Source organism: Cajanus cajan, chromosome 7 (genome assembly GCF_000230855.2).
Source record: "Cajanus cajan strain Asha chromosome 7, NIPB_CcT2T_4, whole genome shotgun sequence".
Classification (NCBI taxonomy): Eukaryota; Viridiplantae; Streptophyta; class Magnoliopsida; order Fabales; family Fabaceae; genus Cajanus; species Cajanus cajan.
In genome coordinates, this window is record NC_138523.1 from 17,961,502 (window position 1) to 17,978,701 (window position 17,200).

The window sequence follows — 17,200 nt, forward strand, 5'->3', positions numbered from 1 at the left end:
GTGCATATTAGTTCCTTCTAAGGTCTCTTGTTTTGCTTGAAGGGTGATGCTTGATAGAATTCCTTCAAAGGTAAATCTTGCTAAAAGGAATGTTATTCCAAATTCTGTTGTTGGGTGTGTGTGGTGTACACATCATGTGGAGACTGCTTCACATATTATGTTTGAGTGCTCCTTTGCCTACAATGTATGGATGCTTTGTTTGGAACGGTGTGGTTTTTCTTTAGTTTTTCCAAATACATATACTGCACATTTTGCACAATTTTTGGGGTTGCCCAATTGTAACTTAAACATGAGATATAAATGGTGTGTGATATGGCTGATTGTTCTCGGTGCTTATGGCTGGCAAGGAATGCAGTTATTTTTTCTAATAAGGTTTACTCTACAACAGATCTGCTTGAACTGATAAAGCTTCTCTCCTAGAAATGGTTAAAGGCTAAAGATTACAACTTTTGCTATCAATTCTCTTCTTGGTCTACATAACCATGTGCATGTCTTCATTTTTAAGATGAGTATGATACCTATTGTGATTGATGTTTCGTGAAGGATGCCCGTTGTTTTGGTTATAATTTGCAAACTCTAGTTCCTTGTTTTGACATCATAAGTATTTGGCTGGTGATTTTTTAATTGTCATTATCTCCACATCCATTAGATACAAGTCTACGGTACCTAGTTTGGTGTGTCACAAGTATTGAATTCTGTTGGAGTTTGGTGAATTTCTCTATAATTAGCTTAAATCTCATTCAGAAATATATTTTGGTTTAGTGGTTTGTGTTTGGTGAATTGGTGTTTTATTATCAATGTACTTTGCTATGTTTTAGTTTTGTATGAGTTGGAGTACCCCTTGTACTCTCTTTTTAATATTATTCAATTTTTTCCTAGCAAAAAAAAAGCAATTTACTCACCTAATACATGAATTAAGTTAAGGATAATTAACTCAATTAAATGAAATATATAACAATAAAGATAATGTCATCTAAATTAAAAATAAAAATAAAAAGATTGTTTTTTTTTGTCAAATTAAATATTCTCTTCAATAGTCTATCATGTCAAGTTAAATCCTTTTGCTTGACAGTGATTTCATTTAAAAAAGGCGTAAATAACTTAACTACGCCATATACTTATAGCAAATGGATAAACCCTATAATTCCTTCCACTACACTAGTTACAAGCTTGGTCAATCAAACATTGACAAAGAGTTAAGTAAGTATCTCTTGAAATTAACAATTAAATATCTGAATTCTCCTTCGATGGGCCTATGATAACAACATGTGGTGTTGTTCCAACATGCTAAATGAAGTACAATATTCACAAGACCAAAGCCAAAAAACCCAGCACTAATAATGTGCTGGGTATTTCAAGTAATTTCATTTAATATGATATATGAGCCTTCATGCAAAGAGTGAGGTATGATTATGTTTAAGCTCCTGATTGAAGTTTCATTCGCCTTAATGAGAGATATGCCAAGAAACGGTAGCCAAAAACCATGGCTATTAGAGCAGCTACTTCTGATGCACCACTATCGATTCTGATCCCGTTTATGGTATGAGATATGTGTTCATATTGCACCTTCAGCAGAAGTTTGTAGGTGTGGTAATTGAATGACATGTATCGGATCCAAGAAAAGAATACAGGAACTCTCTGCCAAATTCACCATCACTTGTTAAATTCTTTTTGATCATCAAATTTGTGGCCAAAACAAATTGAATTTGGCTTTCGAAATTGTGTAATATTATGGGGAAAAAAAAATTCAAACTGTTCCAAAACCGACAATTAAGAATTAAGCTAAATTTATATAATGTAACTTCCACTAATTAAAAGAATAGAAATTTTCTTTAATTCAAATTCTGATACTAGTGAAATTAAATATCTAAATAATTTTAGGACTTGTTTGGATAAACATCTTTTAACATTTATAAGAAAGAAAGAAAAAATGACTATAACCTTTTGAAAAAGTTAATAGAAGAAATTTTTTATAAATTAATTTATAAAGAAATTGATTTTAATTGTCTTTCTTATTTTCTTTCAATAAGTGTTTCTGCTTAAGTTATCTAAATGTATTATTAATGATTTATTTGAAACAAAAACTGGTTTGAATGTTTACCTGTACAAAAAATCCTCCAGCAAGCATGAAGGTCATGACAGTTACTGAAGCCAAGGTTGTTGCTCTTTTCAAGTCCATTAGTGTGGCCCCAATAGCAAGTCCAAGTCCCTGCTTCACCACCACGCATGGTTATTTTCTTTCCTATACTCAAAGATTTATAAGAAAAATAGTCTAATTTTACTATTTATACAAATCTATGAATAAAAAATGAAATGCACCAACAGTAGACATTATCATCTAGTTCTAGATATAGATTATCATGTATAGTACAATGATCAAGTTTGTAATAATTATTTTAAAAGTCATGTCTAAAATATGTAAAAAAACTTTACACTTCTATTATATAAAAATTAAACTCAAGTCAAAATAAAATTATATTTTTATATTATTTATAAAATTGAAAAACAAAACATTTTCTGAATTTGTTGAATACATACCTGAGCAGCCACAATGCAGAGGAAAACAGTAAGAATGGTGAGGAAGAAGGGGGCAACACTGAGTCTGAGACCAGCCATGAAATAAACAACAAGTAGAAAAAGCACTGGTAAAATGAGGTCTAGTGGAAGGTCACTTGTTGTTCTAGCCAAGAAGTATGCACTTAGTCTGTACATATCTGCTGCTCTCTCCTTACTCAGCATGGCTCTCTCTTGAGGAAATGTGAATATTGCAGTGAAAACAGGAAAAAATCCCCAGAAAACAGCAATAAAGAATAGCAGTCCTGCCTGAAATCCCCAAAGATTAATTATGCTTAATTATGATTGTAAATCCATTTTTCATCAAGCAACATATATATTCACATTCTTTGCAAAAGTTTAATGTGAGCCTCCAATTCTTATTTAAAATGAGTCTCTTATGTTTTCATTAAAAAAATGTGTTGTTAACAAAGAATTTTTCTTTCTTCTTTTTTTTTTCTTCTAAAGCATTCTTTTAGTCTTTCATTTTATTTAATTGATTTAATTTAGTTCGTCTATTATTTAAGAGGTTCAATTTGAACCCTAAACTTTTGAAAATGATGCAATGTTTCTTCTGTCTAATTGAGACTAACATCATTAAATCTTTATACTCATGACATAATAAAAAATATGACACATATTATCACGTGTACAAAAATTTAACATAAGTAATTTGAATTGGATTATCATTTCTTAAAATTAAAGGAACAAAATTAAACCTCCTAATAATAAAAAACAAAATCGAACTAGTTAAACAAAATGAGGATAGAAAGAGTAATTTAACTTTTTTTAATGACTTTGTCACTATTTTAGGACTTGCAGAAATAGCTAACCTGATCTTGCAGATCTTTTGGGTTCTTAGTATCTGATTGCCACCAGAGTAATCCTAAGATGACTGCAGTAGATAAGACTTGAGTGATTCTCAACCAGCTAAAGTAGTCATGCCTCCTTTCTTTGATTCCTCTCCAAAACAGTATGGAATATTGTTCATCCCAACTTGCTCCCCATTGTCTCTTATGAGAACACACTTTAGTCTTCACTGCATCATCAAGGGGTATAGGAACCATTATTCTTTTCTTTTCTGTTTCTGCTACTCGAGTTTCATATGCCTCCACAAGATACTGTTAAAATTCATCTCTAGTAAGATGGGGAATTTCTCTTCTCAAGATCATTTATACTAGAATGATATTAAGATTCAAGAGTAAACTGCATAAGATTTGCTTCTATCATGAAATCCTCTCCAAAACTAAGATATTTATAAAAAAAAAAGGGTAAAATAATAGTCCATGAGAAGAAATTGATATATTTGATAAGTTCATTGACTTTTACATTGATTATTTTAAAATTCATATTTATCATGATTTATGATTAGTAAATAACGTATAACTTTTATACTATCTGTGCATAGAAATTAAACTCTTTTATCAAAAGTATTAAAAACTGCTGGTGATGATTACCTCATGTACAACTGCTGGTGATGGTTTCCCACTTTGTGTTTCTGCTTCTGCATATCCCATTTGAACTCTATCTTCCAACTCTGAAGGTAGGGAAACATCATTTATGTTTCCATTAGCAAGGTCTAACAAAAACTCTGCTGGGTTCATAGAAATTAGTGGTGAACATCCTATAGTCTGGAAGTAATTCATTGCTTCTGATGCTTTTCCGAAGTAAAGCAAGCTCCCTTTACCAAGAAGGATCAACTTGTCAAATTTGTGGAAGAGCCTGCTTGATGGTTGGTGGATTGTTGTCACCACTGTTTTCCCAGCCTACCATTGCAATTAACCAGTTAGTGATAAAGGTTTAGTCATGGGGAAGATATCTTTGTAGTAAATGGCTAGAAATGTGAGTTTGGACCTAATTCAACTCAATAAAACTAATAAGTTGTATAATGTTTTTATTTATATATTCTATTTCGACTTTATCACTAGTCAGCCTAAGATTTCCAACATACATCATTAAATCATTGAATTAAATGTGCATGTGAATGAATAAACTCAGATTGGATCAAACAGTGCATTGAAGTCCATATAGAGTTGAAAAGAATTTGAATTGATTTGTCATGGATGTAATGTCATTTTTCATTACTTCTCACACTGCTTGATGATTAGCATTAGTAGCATTCCTTCCCTTGCTTTCAACTATGTGAGTAATGAAGTTTGGTCTAAAATCTTATCATATATGATATAACAAATTAATACCTCTGCAATGTCTTGTAGCATCTGAACGATCCTTAATGCTGTTGTAGAATCCAAACCAGATGTTGGCTCATCAAGAAAAAGAAGAGAAGGGTTGATTATGATCTCATTGCCAATACAAACCCTTTTCCTCTCACCACCAGATACTCCACGGACAAAGGAACCTCCAATCATAGTGTCTTGGCACCTTTTCCATACATAAAATATAAATTATTGGCTTTAATAGTAACATTTATAAAATGGTTATACTACTATACTCTTTAGTCCTTACCATGTCTTTTTCTATCAATGTGACTTTTGTGCTCATAATAATTTGGACATTCATTGTTAAGGATGAAATGGAACCATTTACCTCTCCAGGCCAAGCTCATAGATTACATCTAAAGCTCGTTTTTCCTTTTGCTCCTTTGTGAATGTCTTTGGTAGTCTTAGCCTGGCTGCGTATGTCAATGTCTCTTTCACAGTTAGGTGAGGAAACAGAACATCATCTTGTGTCACAAATCCTATCCTGCCACATGCTTCACGTAAGTACAATACAATGGGGGGAAATAGTTGGTCATTTTGCACACTCTTAGAAACAAATATAAGCACACCATTTGAAGAAAAACAAAATTGTCTGTTATACAAAGTTGTGGTTGTACATCTTAAACCACATTTTCTAGCTTATTGATAGAAGAATATTTTGATCACTAAGAAACTTGTATCCTTTGAAATGTTAAGATTCGATAGGTATGTTTTAATTTAGAAGCCTGACTGTCAGATATCACTATGTATAATAACTTTGTTGACTTTTATGATAATTATCTTAAAAGTTATACCTAACATAATATTTTGATTAGTTAAGAATGTAAGATTTTTACACTAAGGGTGAGTTACCCTATTCATTTACACTTTTGATTATGTTTGTTGTAGAACTTGTAAGATGGTGGTATATAACTATGTAAGAAGTGAACATGGCCTTTGGATTTTTATGTTTTACCTGCTCTTAAGGAACTTGGAATAAGGTTGGTCATTGTAAGTGATAGAACCACTAGTGATTGGTTGGCTTAACCTGCCTCCAAGTAAGTTTAAAAGAGTTGTCTTTCCACTTCCTGAGGGCCCCATCAATGCCAAAACTTCCCCTGGATTTACAGAACCAGTGATCCCATTCAAGATATCCTTCTCCTCAGTTGATGTCATGCCTTTGATTACTATCTTGTAGGTCACATCCGTGAACTGAACATTTCATAATAAGAACAAAACTCATTAAGAGCGATCCATCACTAACACACAAAAAAACACATAATCAGAAATAAATTAGTGTCTAACTACTCATACTCAATACTCTTCCTTCTCAGAAAAAGTGTAAAACCATGCTATAAAGCCTCATAATGTTTGAGTACCAAGGTACAACTATAGTACTACTAATTTATTTCACTGGTTGACTTAAAGAAAAAGGGTAGTCTTGTACATTGATGTCACATGAAAACTTTGTACAAGATAGAACCTGATCATGATCATGTTCTATTGGTGGCGTTGATTGCTAAAGGAAGCTTCATTAATTCATGCCTGCCCAAATACACAGGGCCACATCAAACTCATGCTCTATTACTGAATAGAAAGTTAATTTGAAGCTTTGAACCCTGGCAGAGGTAGGAAGGAGCAGGCATGGAAATATGAAGAACTTGGTATTAAATTAACATGTAAAATGTACATTACCTTTAGATATATAGGGAGAGTAGGTTCTGTTTGAAACTTTGTCCTAGGTCCAGCTTCGATATCCTCAGCTGCAACATTCATAGTTAACACTTAACAACCCTTTTTATACAATTCAAGGTGGGAAAGAGAAGCTTCTTCACGCAGAAGCCAGTACCAAGCATGCAATTATTATGCTCACTTAACACAACTGAGTTGTGTACTATAAATAAATAAAATGCATGTTCTTGATCTTGACCAAGTATGTGGTGGTGTTATGTTAGGAGGGCAAATATCTTTAAAATGATTTGTTGGAAACTATGCATGGATGCTTCTCATGTCATTGACACTTCATGATCTGTTAAAAGGGTGCAACATTTGCTGGTCATGAAAACTCGTGTGGGGTATCATGTACCGTAGTTGTGTGTGACTAGTGCATCGACATCATTAAGTGAAGTTGCATCCCACTTAGCGGTGAAAATAAAAACTTAAAAAGTCAATCTGAAATTAATTGAGGGCCCAGTAACGAGGCAATTTGGTGTCCCAGAAAAAAGGAAGAGGAGAAAAAAAAAACACAGAAAGTGACAGATCCACTTTGTGAGGACCCACATGTGCAACCTAATTAACAGCTAAATTGTCTTTCAAAGACCTTAAGTCCACAAAATGGGTCATGGTCTCCTTACAATAATACTCCAAGAAGAAAAGCTTGCACCTTGCTATTGAAAAATGGGAACAAGGGAAAGAGACCAAAAATTTGAGAACAAAGCCCCCAAGAAAATGAAAAGCCACCCCACATGCAAATCACATCACAGAAGTGAAAAAATGTGACAATGCATGCCCAAGAAAGACAATTAGTACAATTAACTAAAACTTACCATATTTATCTATAAATATCTATTTTTCGTACCAAAATTTTAAAACTAACAACTAAAAGACATAATTTTCATCGACCAAAATTAATTTTCATATTTTATAACATCTTATAACTAGTAAAATAAGAGATTAACATGATTTTTGTTGATCAAAGTAGATTAATTTTTCCTATTTTAAGATAGATCTTACTAGACTTTTCGTTTTGAATTGATGGTTTAATATAATTATAAGTGAGGATGTGTATCATAAAAGAACTGTATGCATATAGTGTAATGATATGGTAATTAATGCGTACACGTCTGATAGGTATAATGAAAATGACAGTTATCTTGGACAGCAGTGTCTTGGTGATGGGTAGTGGGTGCCACTAGGGTTACCTGTTTTGTTGGGGTGGTTGATCACGGGGTTTGTAGTTAGAGATGGCTGGTTCGATTGGACCCGACAAAGACACATCTCTCATGTACGTACGTGAATCTTAACGCAACTTGAACTTATGCAACTAGTCTAATAATGTGTTCTGACTGGTTTTTATCATGAATAATAATAAATAAATAAATTTACAATAAAGACAAAATAAGAAGAAAAAAAAAAGTTATGATATTACCATAATTTTGAAGAATAAGATTGATAAAATTGACTCTCGAGTTTTATTCAAACATAGTGTGGAAGTCATGAAGGTTTGTTTCACATCGGTTTAATTTTTGTGGAATAACTAGAGACTTTGTTTAGTTACATTTTTTTTTCTTCAAAAATACTTAGAAGAGGAGAATGAAATGAAATTATATTTTGCAAAAACTAAAATTAGTTTATGAATAAATTAACTTGTAAATTTTTCTCATATTTACCTTTCAAAAATTTATTTCAACTTGTACAGATGTTAATTTTAGGTTATAAAGAAACTAGCTAATTTCATTTTTTTTTTCTTATTTTCTTTTCTTATAAATGTTTATTTTATTCAAACAGACTCAACCTTTTTTTTGTTATGTTTTTTATTTTCACTCTAAATTGGTAGATTTTTGAGAGGAAAATGTCGTAGGCAGATTGCTGTGTATGGAGATTTAGGCAAAGTTCATAGGATTAAGTTGCTGTATTTCATTTTATTTCTTATGGTAAACTATCCCAGTATTGTTTGTGAAATAATCAAGTTGTACGAGATGAAGATCATCAACTCGAGTTAATAAGAACATAACAAAGTTATATATGCACGTTATGAGAAGAAAAAAAACATAAATATAGTATTAATAAACATGCATCAATTTATTATAATTTATATATTTTTAAATATGACAATTTCAGATTTTAATTTATTTTAGTAAGACAAAGATCAAAATAATCCCTTTCACTAAATACTAGCATAAAAACAGCAATTTGTACATTCGAGTATTTTATAGAAGAAAAAAAATTAATATTAAATATGTATGAGTAATTAATAATTAAAATATGTAAATAATTTTGAGTAATTATTTAAAGGGTATGAGATGTTAAAAAAAATAAATTCATTAAGTAAAGAAAAAAGATTTTATATATATATATATATATATATATATATATATATATATATATAGTGAGAGAGAAGAGAGTGTTTTAAAATTAAGAGGAAAACGATTATCAGAATATGTATAAAAAAATGTGGAAAAAAATGTATCATCTATCACCTTTATGATAGTTAGTATAGACTAAATAATTAGTGATATACAAAATACTACATACAACTATTTTTCATTTTTTTTTTAATGATATTTCAAAATTGAAAGAGATCATATTCAAATTATATATCTCATTTTACTGCAAAACAAAATGTCCTTATGTATAGTTAGGTCACTTACAGTGAGGGCCCATTATAATTATCACTGCTGTGTAGGCATAGCCATCTTTTGTGGGTTACGGACGGGTACCAACAGGGACTGTACTTATTTGTATTATAGCAGTTTACAGAAAAATGAATGACTTTTTTTTTCTTTCTATTTTTTACTTTTCACATGTACTTGAGTTTGTTTTTGCTCTTGCCTTCCCAAAAGCTCACTCTTATAAATGCATAGGTTTGTGTCATTATTGTTAATCGGAAAAGGAAATCTACCCAGATCTGTAAAGTAAATCAGACAACACAGAGAGAAAATCTCACACCACGTATATTTTGTGGTTACTATAGGTGCACGACACAAACCTAGACCAATGGTATATAACATTTGTTCTTATATTAAATGGCTGAAATTCAAATAATACTTTATTCATAAAAAATATATATATCAAACTTTTTGTTTCAGACTTGTGCAAAAGCTTATATCATGTCGGTCAGGAAAATTGTATTTGTAATCGTCTGGTTAGTTTATATATATTTTTATAATAAAGAGAGAAATAGAAGAAAAAAAAATAATGAAGATTAATAGTAATTTTTTATAAATAACTCATCTTTTGTAAGAGATAATTATATTTGAATTGAATAAGATTATTATGAATGACAAAATTTTAAGATAATATAGGTTAAAATTATAATCATCTTATATTATTATTTGTGTGCTTGTGGGTACAGAGGTAAGTAGAGTTCGAAATAAAATAGTTGATTTGGTAGAAAAAAAATTAAAATGTTTATAAAAATAGCATATAAATAAGACAATTCTCATAAGTTTGAAAATCAACTTACTTGTAATTTATATTTTCTTAATTACTACAAAAATGACTTTTTCTTGATAAAAAAAATTGACATTTCACCAAGAAAAAAGAAAAATAAAAAAGCAATCATTAACTGAAATAATTCCATTATTTAAAAGGAACATTACTTCTAATTAAGAATGCTGTAAAAAAGTCAAAACCAAATAAAAGAAAAAGAAAAAGAAAGGTAATTTATGTCCATTAACTTCTATTCTTAGTATGACAAAATCCTTCCCTTCCTAAAAGTGCCTTACATATTTTTAACTATACATTCATGGAAAGTTACATATGAGAAAATCTTTTGCTTTGTGTTTTTGCATGCATGTCTGAACTTGATTTTCCAAAAACTTTCGAAAACCAAGCAAAACAAAAACATGGAAAATAGAATCCTTAACACACACAAAACTTCCCAACAGTCAGAAATATCAATGAATGTTTAACAGAAGGTCCAAGGACTACTAACTACTCAGGTTCAATCTAGACAAATTCAAAAGTTTAATTCATTTCATTTGGTTGATTTATAATATATTTTTATATAAATAAATTATTAAAAAAATTGTTTAAAAAAAAAACGAAAGACATCAAACTCTATTAAACATATGAGACAAAAAAAAAATACAAAGACGCTTTTCCTCCTATCGCTCCATCTCCTATTTTTTATATAAAAAAATTAAATAAAAAAAATCTATTTAATGTCTTAACAATACAAAATCACTTAAATTAGTAAGAAATGAAGTAAAATAATTAGTATATAATATTTCTTTGATTTATTTATTATAATCAGGTTATTAAGATGATATTCATTAATTTCGTATAATATATCAACTTATAATGTGGTAAAATTATTCTTAAAAAAAGTCAGTATGTTTTAAAATTATTCTTAAAAAAAAAAAAAAACAAAGACTCAATCTGCGATGTAAAAGTACTGAACGTGAATGCATAACATGTTGTTGTATAAAAATTGTGTACTATCTTCACTCTTATCAAAATTTTGTATACTGTAATTAATTAACTTGTGATGAGACTTACGGATATCTTCATCGCTGAAGGGTTTGGAATCAGCGATTTCTTCAGGAGGCATAGTGAATCCAGTGAAGGAGAAGGATAGTCCCAAGCTAGCACTCGAGGCTCTGCTAAGTGCTGCACCACTGCTCAAGTCATCAAGATCCAATTTTATTTGACTTATCTGAGCACTCCTTGACTTCCTTATGTGAGTGTTCTTCCCGCCGCCGCGTCCCGGTGACGCCGCCGTCAGCCGCCGGCTCGACTTCCTCGACAGGTTCCCGCCGCCTTCCACCACCCCGTTTGCCGAGTGGTCGCTCGATGCCGGCGACTTAAGGCCCGCCACCATTGATTCCACCAATTGATCGGACTTCGTCCTGATCAGAGATGTATTTGCTTTGTCCATACTCTCACACTTTTTACACAAAATTGTGAATAAGTAGTTAGATTACTCGTGACATTATTAAACTAATATTCAATGAAAAATTTTATGATAATCTCTATAGAAATTTTGATAGTCATGAAAAAAATTTATTCTCAACAAATATGGCCTTATAATTGAATTTCAATTATCAATTGATTATGTCTTTTTTATTATCTATCAAGGGTATTGAATTTTTTTAATCTTTTATCTCTATATTGTAGTATGTTCAAGTTCGTGAAAACTTTATATGATAATAGTGGAGAGGCATATAATATACCAGAAAGAAATGTTGGGGGTGTTGTTCGTTTTTATTTTCAAAGGGTAGAAAGATTAGGAGGGCAGAAGGAGTGTATAGTAGTAAGAGTAAGATATTGTCATAATCGATTCCTAGAATACGGGAAGTAATAATATATGACAAGAAAATAAAATATGTTAATTGAATTGCAAATGGGGGAGTCTAATTGGTGGTATAGTATATATATATATATTTATAGACTAATCGTACAAGAATTTGTATCATTGAATTTAGCCATTTCTTTTTATGAACAATTAATTAATAGGGGCAGAAGCAGAAAAGAATACCTTGAGAATTCAAGAGTTGTTTTTAGTGTTGTGGATGAATCCGAAAATGGAATAGGAGGCCAAACCAAACCTCAACTCAGCAACAGCAATCGATAAAAAAAAACGCACATCCAATCATGTGGAGCACTCACCCTCTTATAAAGGGCAATTAAGAGCCCTACGTGAAATTACCAAACTACCCTTTTACTTCATTGCAATTATATACATACATGAATATATCAACCTCCATAAATTTTCCATCTTTAATTAATTAGATAAGAACTGGACCTTAGACATGTAGATATGATAACACATCATGGACCTTCCATGCACGCTAGGTTACGCCGCGTGTGCCGGACACGTGTCGAATATTATCATCACTATATTGTTATGATTATTGTAATATTATTATGATTATATATTATTCATGCAATTCCTGAGATTTTGGAGGTACGTTGAAGGTTTCTATCAACTAGTGGGTTGGTGTCAAAAAGAGTGTGCTTTTGGTATTAATGAAGGTGTTTAGCCTTATGTGCAAATGAAGTGGAATGGATGGATACGTTCATGAAGACAGAAACTATATTATATAATATATGATGCTAATGCTATTAAGTATATGAAAGAAGTTCTGTTTGCTGAGTGGACCTGCATGTTATAGCATTATTACCATTCAAGATACCTTGCTTTCAAACGAGATTACCTACACAAGAGGGAACTAGGGTTTTGGAGTTTTCTATACTAGAAAGATATGATCTGTAGTACGTTTTCTTTCTCAATTCAAGCATATCAATGCAGAGTATGTGTACATATATATTATATATATTTGTGTAGTACTTTTGTCTCTTCTATACCTAGCTATTTCTTTTTCTTCTCTTTCTTCTTATTATATCTAATAAGTAAATATATTCATGCATGTATGCATATATCATCTATGTACATAAACACACCCATTTGTTAATTTGTTTTACTTTCTCTATATTTTTTTATAAAATGTGTCGTAAATAGAAACAAGAATGAAATGAAACAAATGAACATAAATCTTGTTTAATGAGGGTAAAAAGAAAGAGAAATACCAACATGAAACAAACATTTTGGATCCGTAGCTAACTAGGTTAGGTTTTATTAAGGACAAACATTAGGTTAATTAGGTTTTATTAAGGACAAGTTATTGTGGAGAATTAATTAATGTTGTCCTTGTTCCACCCCGTATTGTGAGGATGTAAGATGAGATAAGTTGTACTGTGTGTTTCATGAAGTTTCTAGGAAGCTTCGTTTGAAGATATGATTGTCACGTACTCTCTACAAATTTAAAATGTGATTGTCGTTACACTATTGTACCTTCGTCAATTGCAGTACAAATCTCGACGGGTTACCGCAAAACCTTTGAGGGTATTTTTTTATGATTTTAGAGTACTGTACTTTTTTGTCTCTTTTGTTCGATAAGAAAGCAAGAGAAAAAAAAAAAAAAAACTATTTGGTGGGATAGACTTTTAGGACTTTTTGTTTTTCGTAAGAGGGATATTTTTTTAAAAAAATTATCGAAACGGATAACTTTGAAAATAATTTTTGAAAATAAATAAATCGCGTTTGAAAAACATCACTTTAAATGGAAGTCATGTTTCATAAATATAATTTTTTATTTTTTTATATCAATGTTATTTTATACGAAGGTCGTGTTTAAAATACGATTGTGAAAAAGTAAAGTCGTGTATTTTTTTTTTAATTTTATGTTAAAATAATATGTTTTGCACATAAAATTAAAAAAAATGTTTTGGAAACACGATTTTAGCTTTTTCTAAAGAAAAAGTTAAAAAAAAAAAGTTGTGATTATGAAATGTGACTCGGAAAAAAGAAGTCCGACTTTTCATTAAAAACAAAAATGTTACAAATAACCTTTTAACCATTATAGGAGCAGGGAATGCGTATAGTAGTAGAGAGAGAAAATATTTTTGTCTATATTAATCTTTTAGTGGCAAAATTAATCATGTTTGAATCATTTGGATTGCAAAATTTTTTCTTGAATATTTATCGCACCTTAGGAGGTAAATGATCGTTTTAAGAGAATACACAAAATTATTTCAAGCAATTGAAATTTTAATCTTGTATATTTCACACAAAAAAAAATTGTAAGATTAATCACTACAGTAAATATTATATATATAGTGAGAAATAATTTTAGTGTTGATTTTGAATGAAATTTAACAACATATTTTATATTTCACTATTGTAACAACCTGTCATGGTCGTCACACTACGAACAACACTACACACTACTGAAATATATATACTAAAATAGTATAATAAAATATTTACAACACAAATCGCTAATCAAGCAACCAACGACAACCAATTATATACAACAAAATATGCTACTATAAGGTAGCCTACAAAAAAAATTCATCTTCAGGCACCTCCTGTGACCTCTAGCAGCTATCTCCAGTCTATCAATGCCCTGCTCTCATATAACGTATGATCATTGCAGTCCAAATCACATGAAAACATGCAAGGGTAAGCTAGAGACAATAAACAACTCATAATAATTTAATATGCAACATAACAACTATATAATCATTTTCGCATTTGACACATGAGAAAAATAACATATATATTATACATCTTAACATCATTTCAACTTACAACATAACAACACTATCACAGCTTAACAACACAACAACAAATATATAACTCATATTAACAACAAATCAACTCATCAACAACTTATGCGTCGTCACGCATTTTAACTCGGAGATCTCCAACAACTGAGGTTGAGGAGTCTAGGTGGCATAAATCCTACCGAATCCAACGTTTGACCTATCTCAACCAGGTCAGGTATAGAACAACGTTAGGAACTCCAAAGAGAACCAGGTATAGACAACAATAGGCGATTTCTCAGGTGTGTCACTTAGACTCGGAGGTCCAGTACTACTATACATAAGGGTTTGGGTATGAGCCTACCACGGCCTTGGCTAGCATCACCAATCCACATATGGAATTAGCCCACCCACTGTCCTCCAAGTACCACTCACCCTCCAACACCTAGTCAAAGACTACATCTCTAACTAGATACCTTACTCAAATTGGTCATTCTACCATGACATGGATCGACTATTTCCATGTCGCCACATAGTACTAAGGGATTTAACTTTAAAACAACTTTCAACTTATCACCTTAGTACTATGTATCTCAACATAGGACATATATCTTTACCATATGTCCCTAACTTTCCAACTTTACAATAATAGACATCTGGCCACTTGTAATCGGTATAGCTCGGCTTGGCCCTATATCGTGGTCACTTTATACACGTGTGCCTCGACCTTACCCACACACAGGATCAATTAAGTCTTAGAGGAGAATAACACAACGTCCACTCCAAGAGACAACTTCCCAAAGAGGGTTTTCAACAAATTGGGCTCTTAGAACACTACAATTATCTCAATCTGCACAATGGAATGAGCAACTTTGTCTTACATAATGATATTGTATTTGTGAAAATTATATTCTTAAGAATATTTAAAAATATACTTGATTAAAACATTCATATGAAGTAGGAATATTTTAAAATTTAAAATAAAAATAAAAGGTTGAAATGAAAGTTATGTTTAAGTTTGATAATAATTTCTTACATTCTCATTAGATCTTATAGTAAGAGGATCTAATACTATTTTCGAATATTTTAACATTTCTTCTCCTAAATGTCATATCATCATGACATGTTACTCATACATCAACGTTTATATCATCTATTACATCACCATCATGTGATTGGATTTTTAATAAAAAAAATTGATGAAAAAACTAAAATTATAATTATAATATTTGAAAAACTCAATTTTCTTAATAAAATTATTTAAGAGTTAGAATTGATCGAATATGATACTTAAAAAGGCTAAAATTAAATTTCAGCCTATATTATTTTGATACAATATACATACAGGAGAGGATAAGTAACCACGTGATTTAATCCTTAAGAGAATTTCTATTTTAATATTTGATTTTACTTTTTACTCATTTTATGAAGATTTTATATCATTGCACATTATATTTGTAACTTAAGGAACTATTTCTTTTCTAATTCAATAATTTTAAAACTTTCACTAAATAAGTCTCACAACTAATCTCATATCTTTATACTTTATCATATTGATTTTTATTAGTTTTTTTTTGTTATAATTAATTTAATGTATTTAGGAAGAAAAAAGAATCGATATATTTTCAAAAAATACTTAATAAAAACAAAATCTAACAACAAAATCTTATTATAAGCACTATGTTATTATTAATAAGAAAAGTCAATATAAACATCTTTATTGGAGGTCAACTAAATATTAGTTAATTTGATATAACTTTCACAGAAATATTAAGAAAGTTTTAATTTATCGGTGATCACCCTATATAATTTTTACGGGAACCATATATTATTAATTTGTAATATTGAAAAAAAAATACGAGAAAACACATCCTCTATCAATATATTTCTAAAAAATATTATTAATTATATAACTTAATACAATCAAACTACATATAGATTCATAATATTAATACTTATATATATTGTAATATATACAAAGCTCATCTACATATAACATACATTGAGGACATAAATAGAAATGTAGTGTACAAAAATTAATATTTCATCATCTGAGCAAGCTGTCACTCTATCAACATCATATACAAAACTAACTAGAACTTTGAGAAAAATGAATAAATGATCATGCTGATGGGTGGCACATGATCACATACAAAGTAATTTGAATATAGAGAAAGGGTACAATAGAAATTTCCATAGTGAAAGGGGTTTGTGGCCAGGAAGAGTGGTCAATACAAAATAGGTGTGGAAAAGAAGGGTATCGACAACAACAATGCTGGCTCAAAAAGGACTCGTTTGGTTTGGTGGATCATGACAACAACAATTTTTTTATTATTTACTCTAAGTTTATGATTTCAATTAATTTTATATGATATATATTTAATTTATGAAAAATTATAACATTATATATATATATATATATATATATATATATATATATATATATATATATATATATATATAAGATCAAATAAGTGAATCTACTAGTATAAAATTTGTTTCGAATTAATCAATAACTTTGAATTTCAACCTTGAATATATAACTATGTTATATATTTGAAAGGAATACTTTTTGATTTACAATAATCTTGAGTTTAAATCTTGAATATATAATTATATTACATGTTTAAAAAGAAAGTTTTATCATCTAGAATAATTCTACATAACTCAAATATAAT

At 30.2% G+C, this 17,200-nt stretch overlaps 1 protein-coding gene across 3 annotated transcripts; it reads right to left on the minus strand.

Moving 5' to 3' along the window:
- Nucleotides 1-978: 978 nt before the first annotated feature.
- Nucleotides 979-12,085, minus strand: LOC109813363 (ABC transporter G family member 22). 3 transcript variants are annotated; one of them, XM_020377538.3, is made up of 11 exons: nt 11,953-12,085; nt 10,974-11,361; nt 6,447-6,514; nt 5,728-5,963; nt 5,101-5,256; nt 4,752-4,935; nt 4,011-4,319; nt 3,387-3,674; nt 2,539-2,823; nt 2,102-2,209; nt 979-1,638 (listed from the first exon to the last, which is right to left on the minus strand). In XM_020377538.3, exons 2-11 carry the CDS (start codon nt 11,350-11,352, stop codon nt 1,417-1,419), a joined length of 2,235 nt encoding a protein of 744 aa, XP_020233127.1. In that variant the 5' UTR covers nt 11,353-11,361; nt 11,953-12,085; the 3' UTR covers nt 979-1,416. The 3 variants fall into 3 exon arrangements, with proteins under 3 accessions (XP_020233127.1, XP_020233129.1, XP_020233128.1); XM_020377540.3 differs by lacking the exon at nt 11,953-12,085 and adding an exon at nt 6,235-6,296 and having other exon boundaries at nt 10,974-11,022; XM_020377539.3 differs by lacking the exon at nt 11,953-12,085 and adding an exon at nt 6,199-6,296 and having other exon boundaries at nt 10,974-11,022.
- Between the last annotated feature and the right edge of the window lie 5,115 nt (nt 12,086-17,200).

What these genes read in the sequence shown, in the direction of transcription:
- LOC109813363 (XM_020377538.3), bottom strand. Translation starts at nt 11,352, where the DNA reads ATGGACAAAGCAAATACATCTCTGATCAGGACGAAGTCCGATCAATTG. An exon ending in TGCTACAAGACATTGCAGAG is followed by an intron (nt 4,320 to 4,751) that starts GTATTAATTTGT and finishes TTGCAATGGTAG; the next exon opens with GCTGGGAAAACAGTGGTGAC. An exon ending in CACCAGCAGTTGTACATGAG is followed by an intron (nt 3,675 to 4,010) that starts GTAATCATCACC and finishes GAATTTTAACAG; the next exon opens with TATCTTGTGGAGGCATATGA.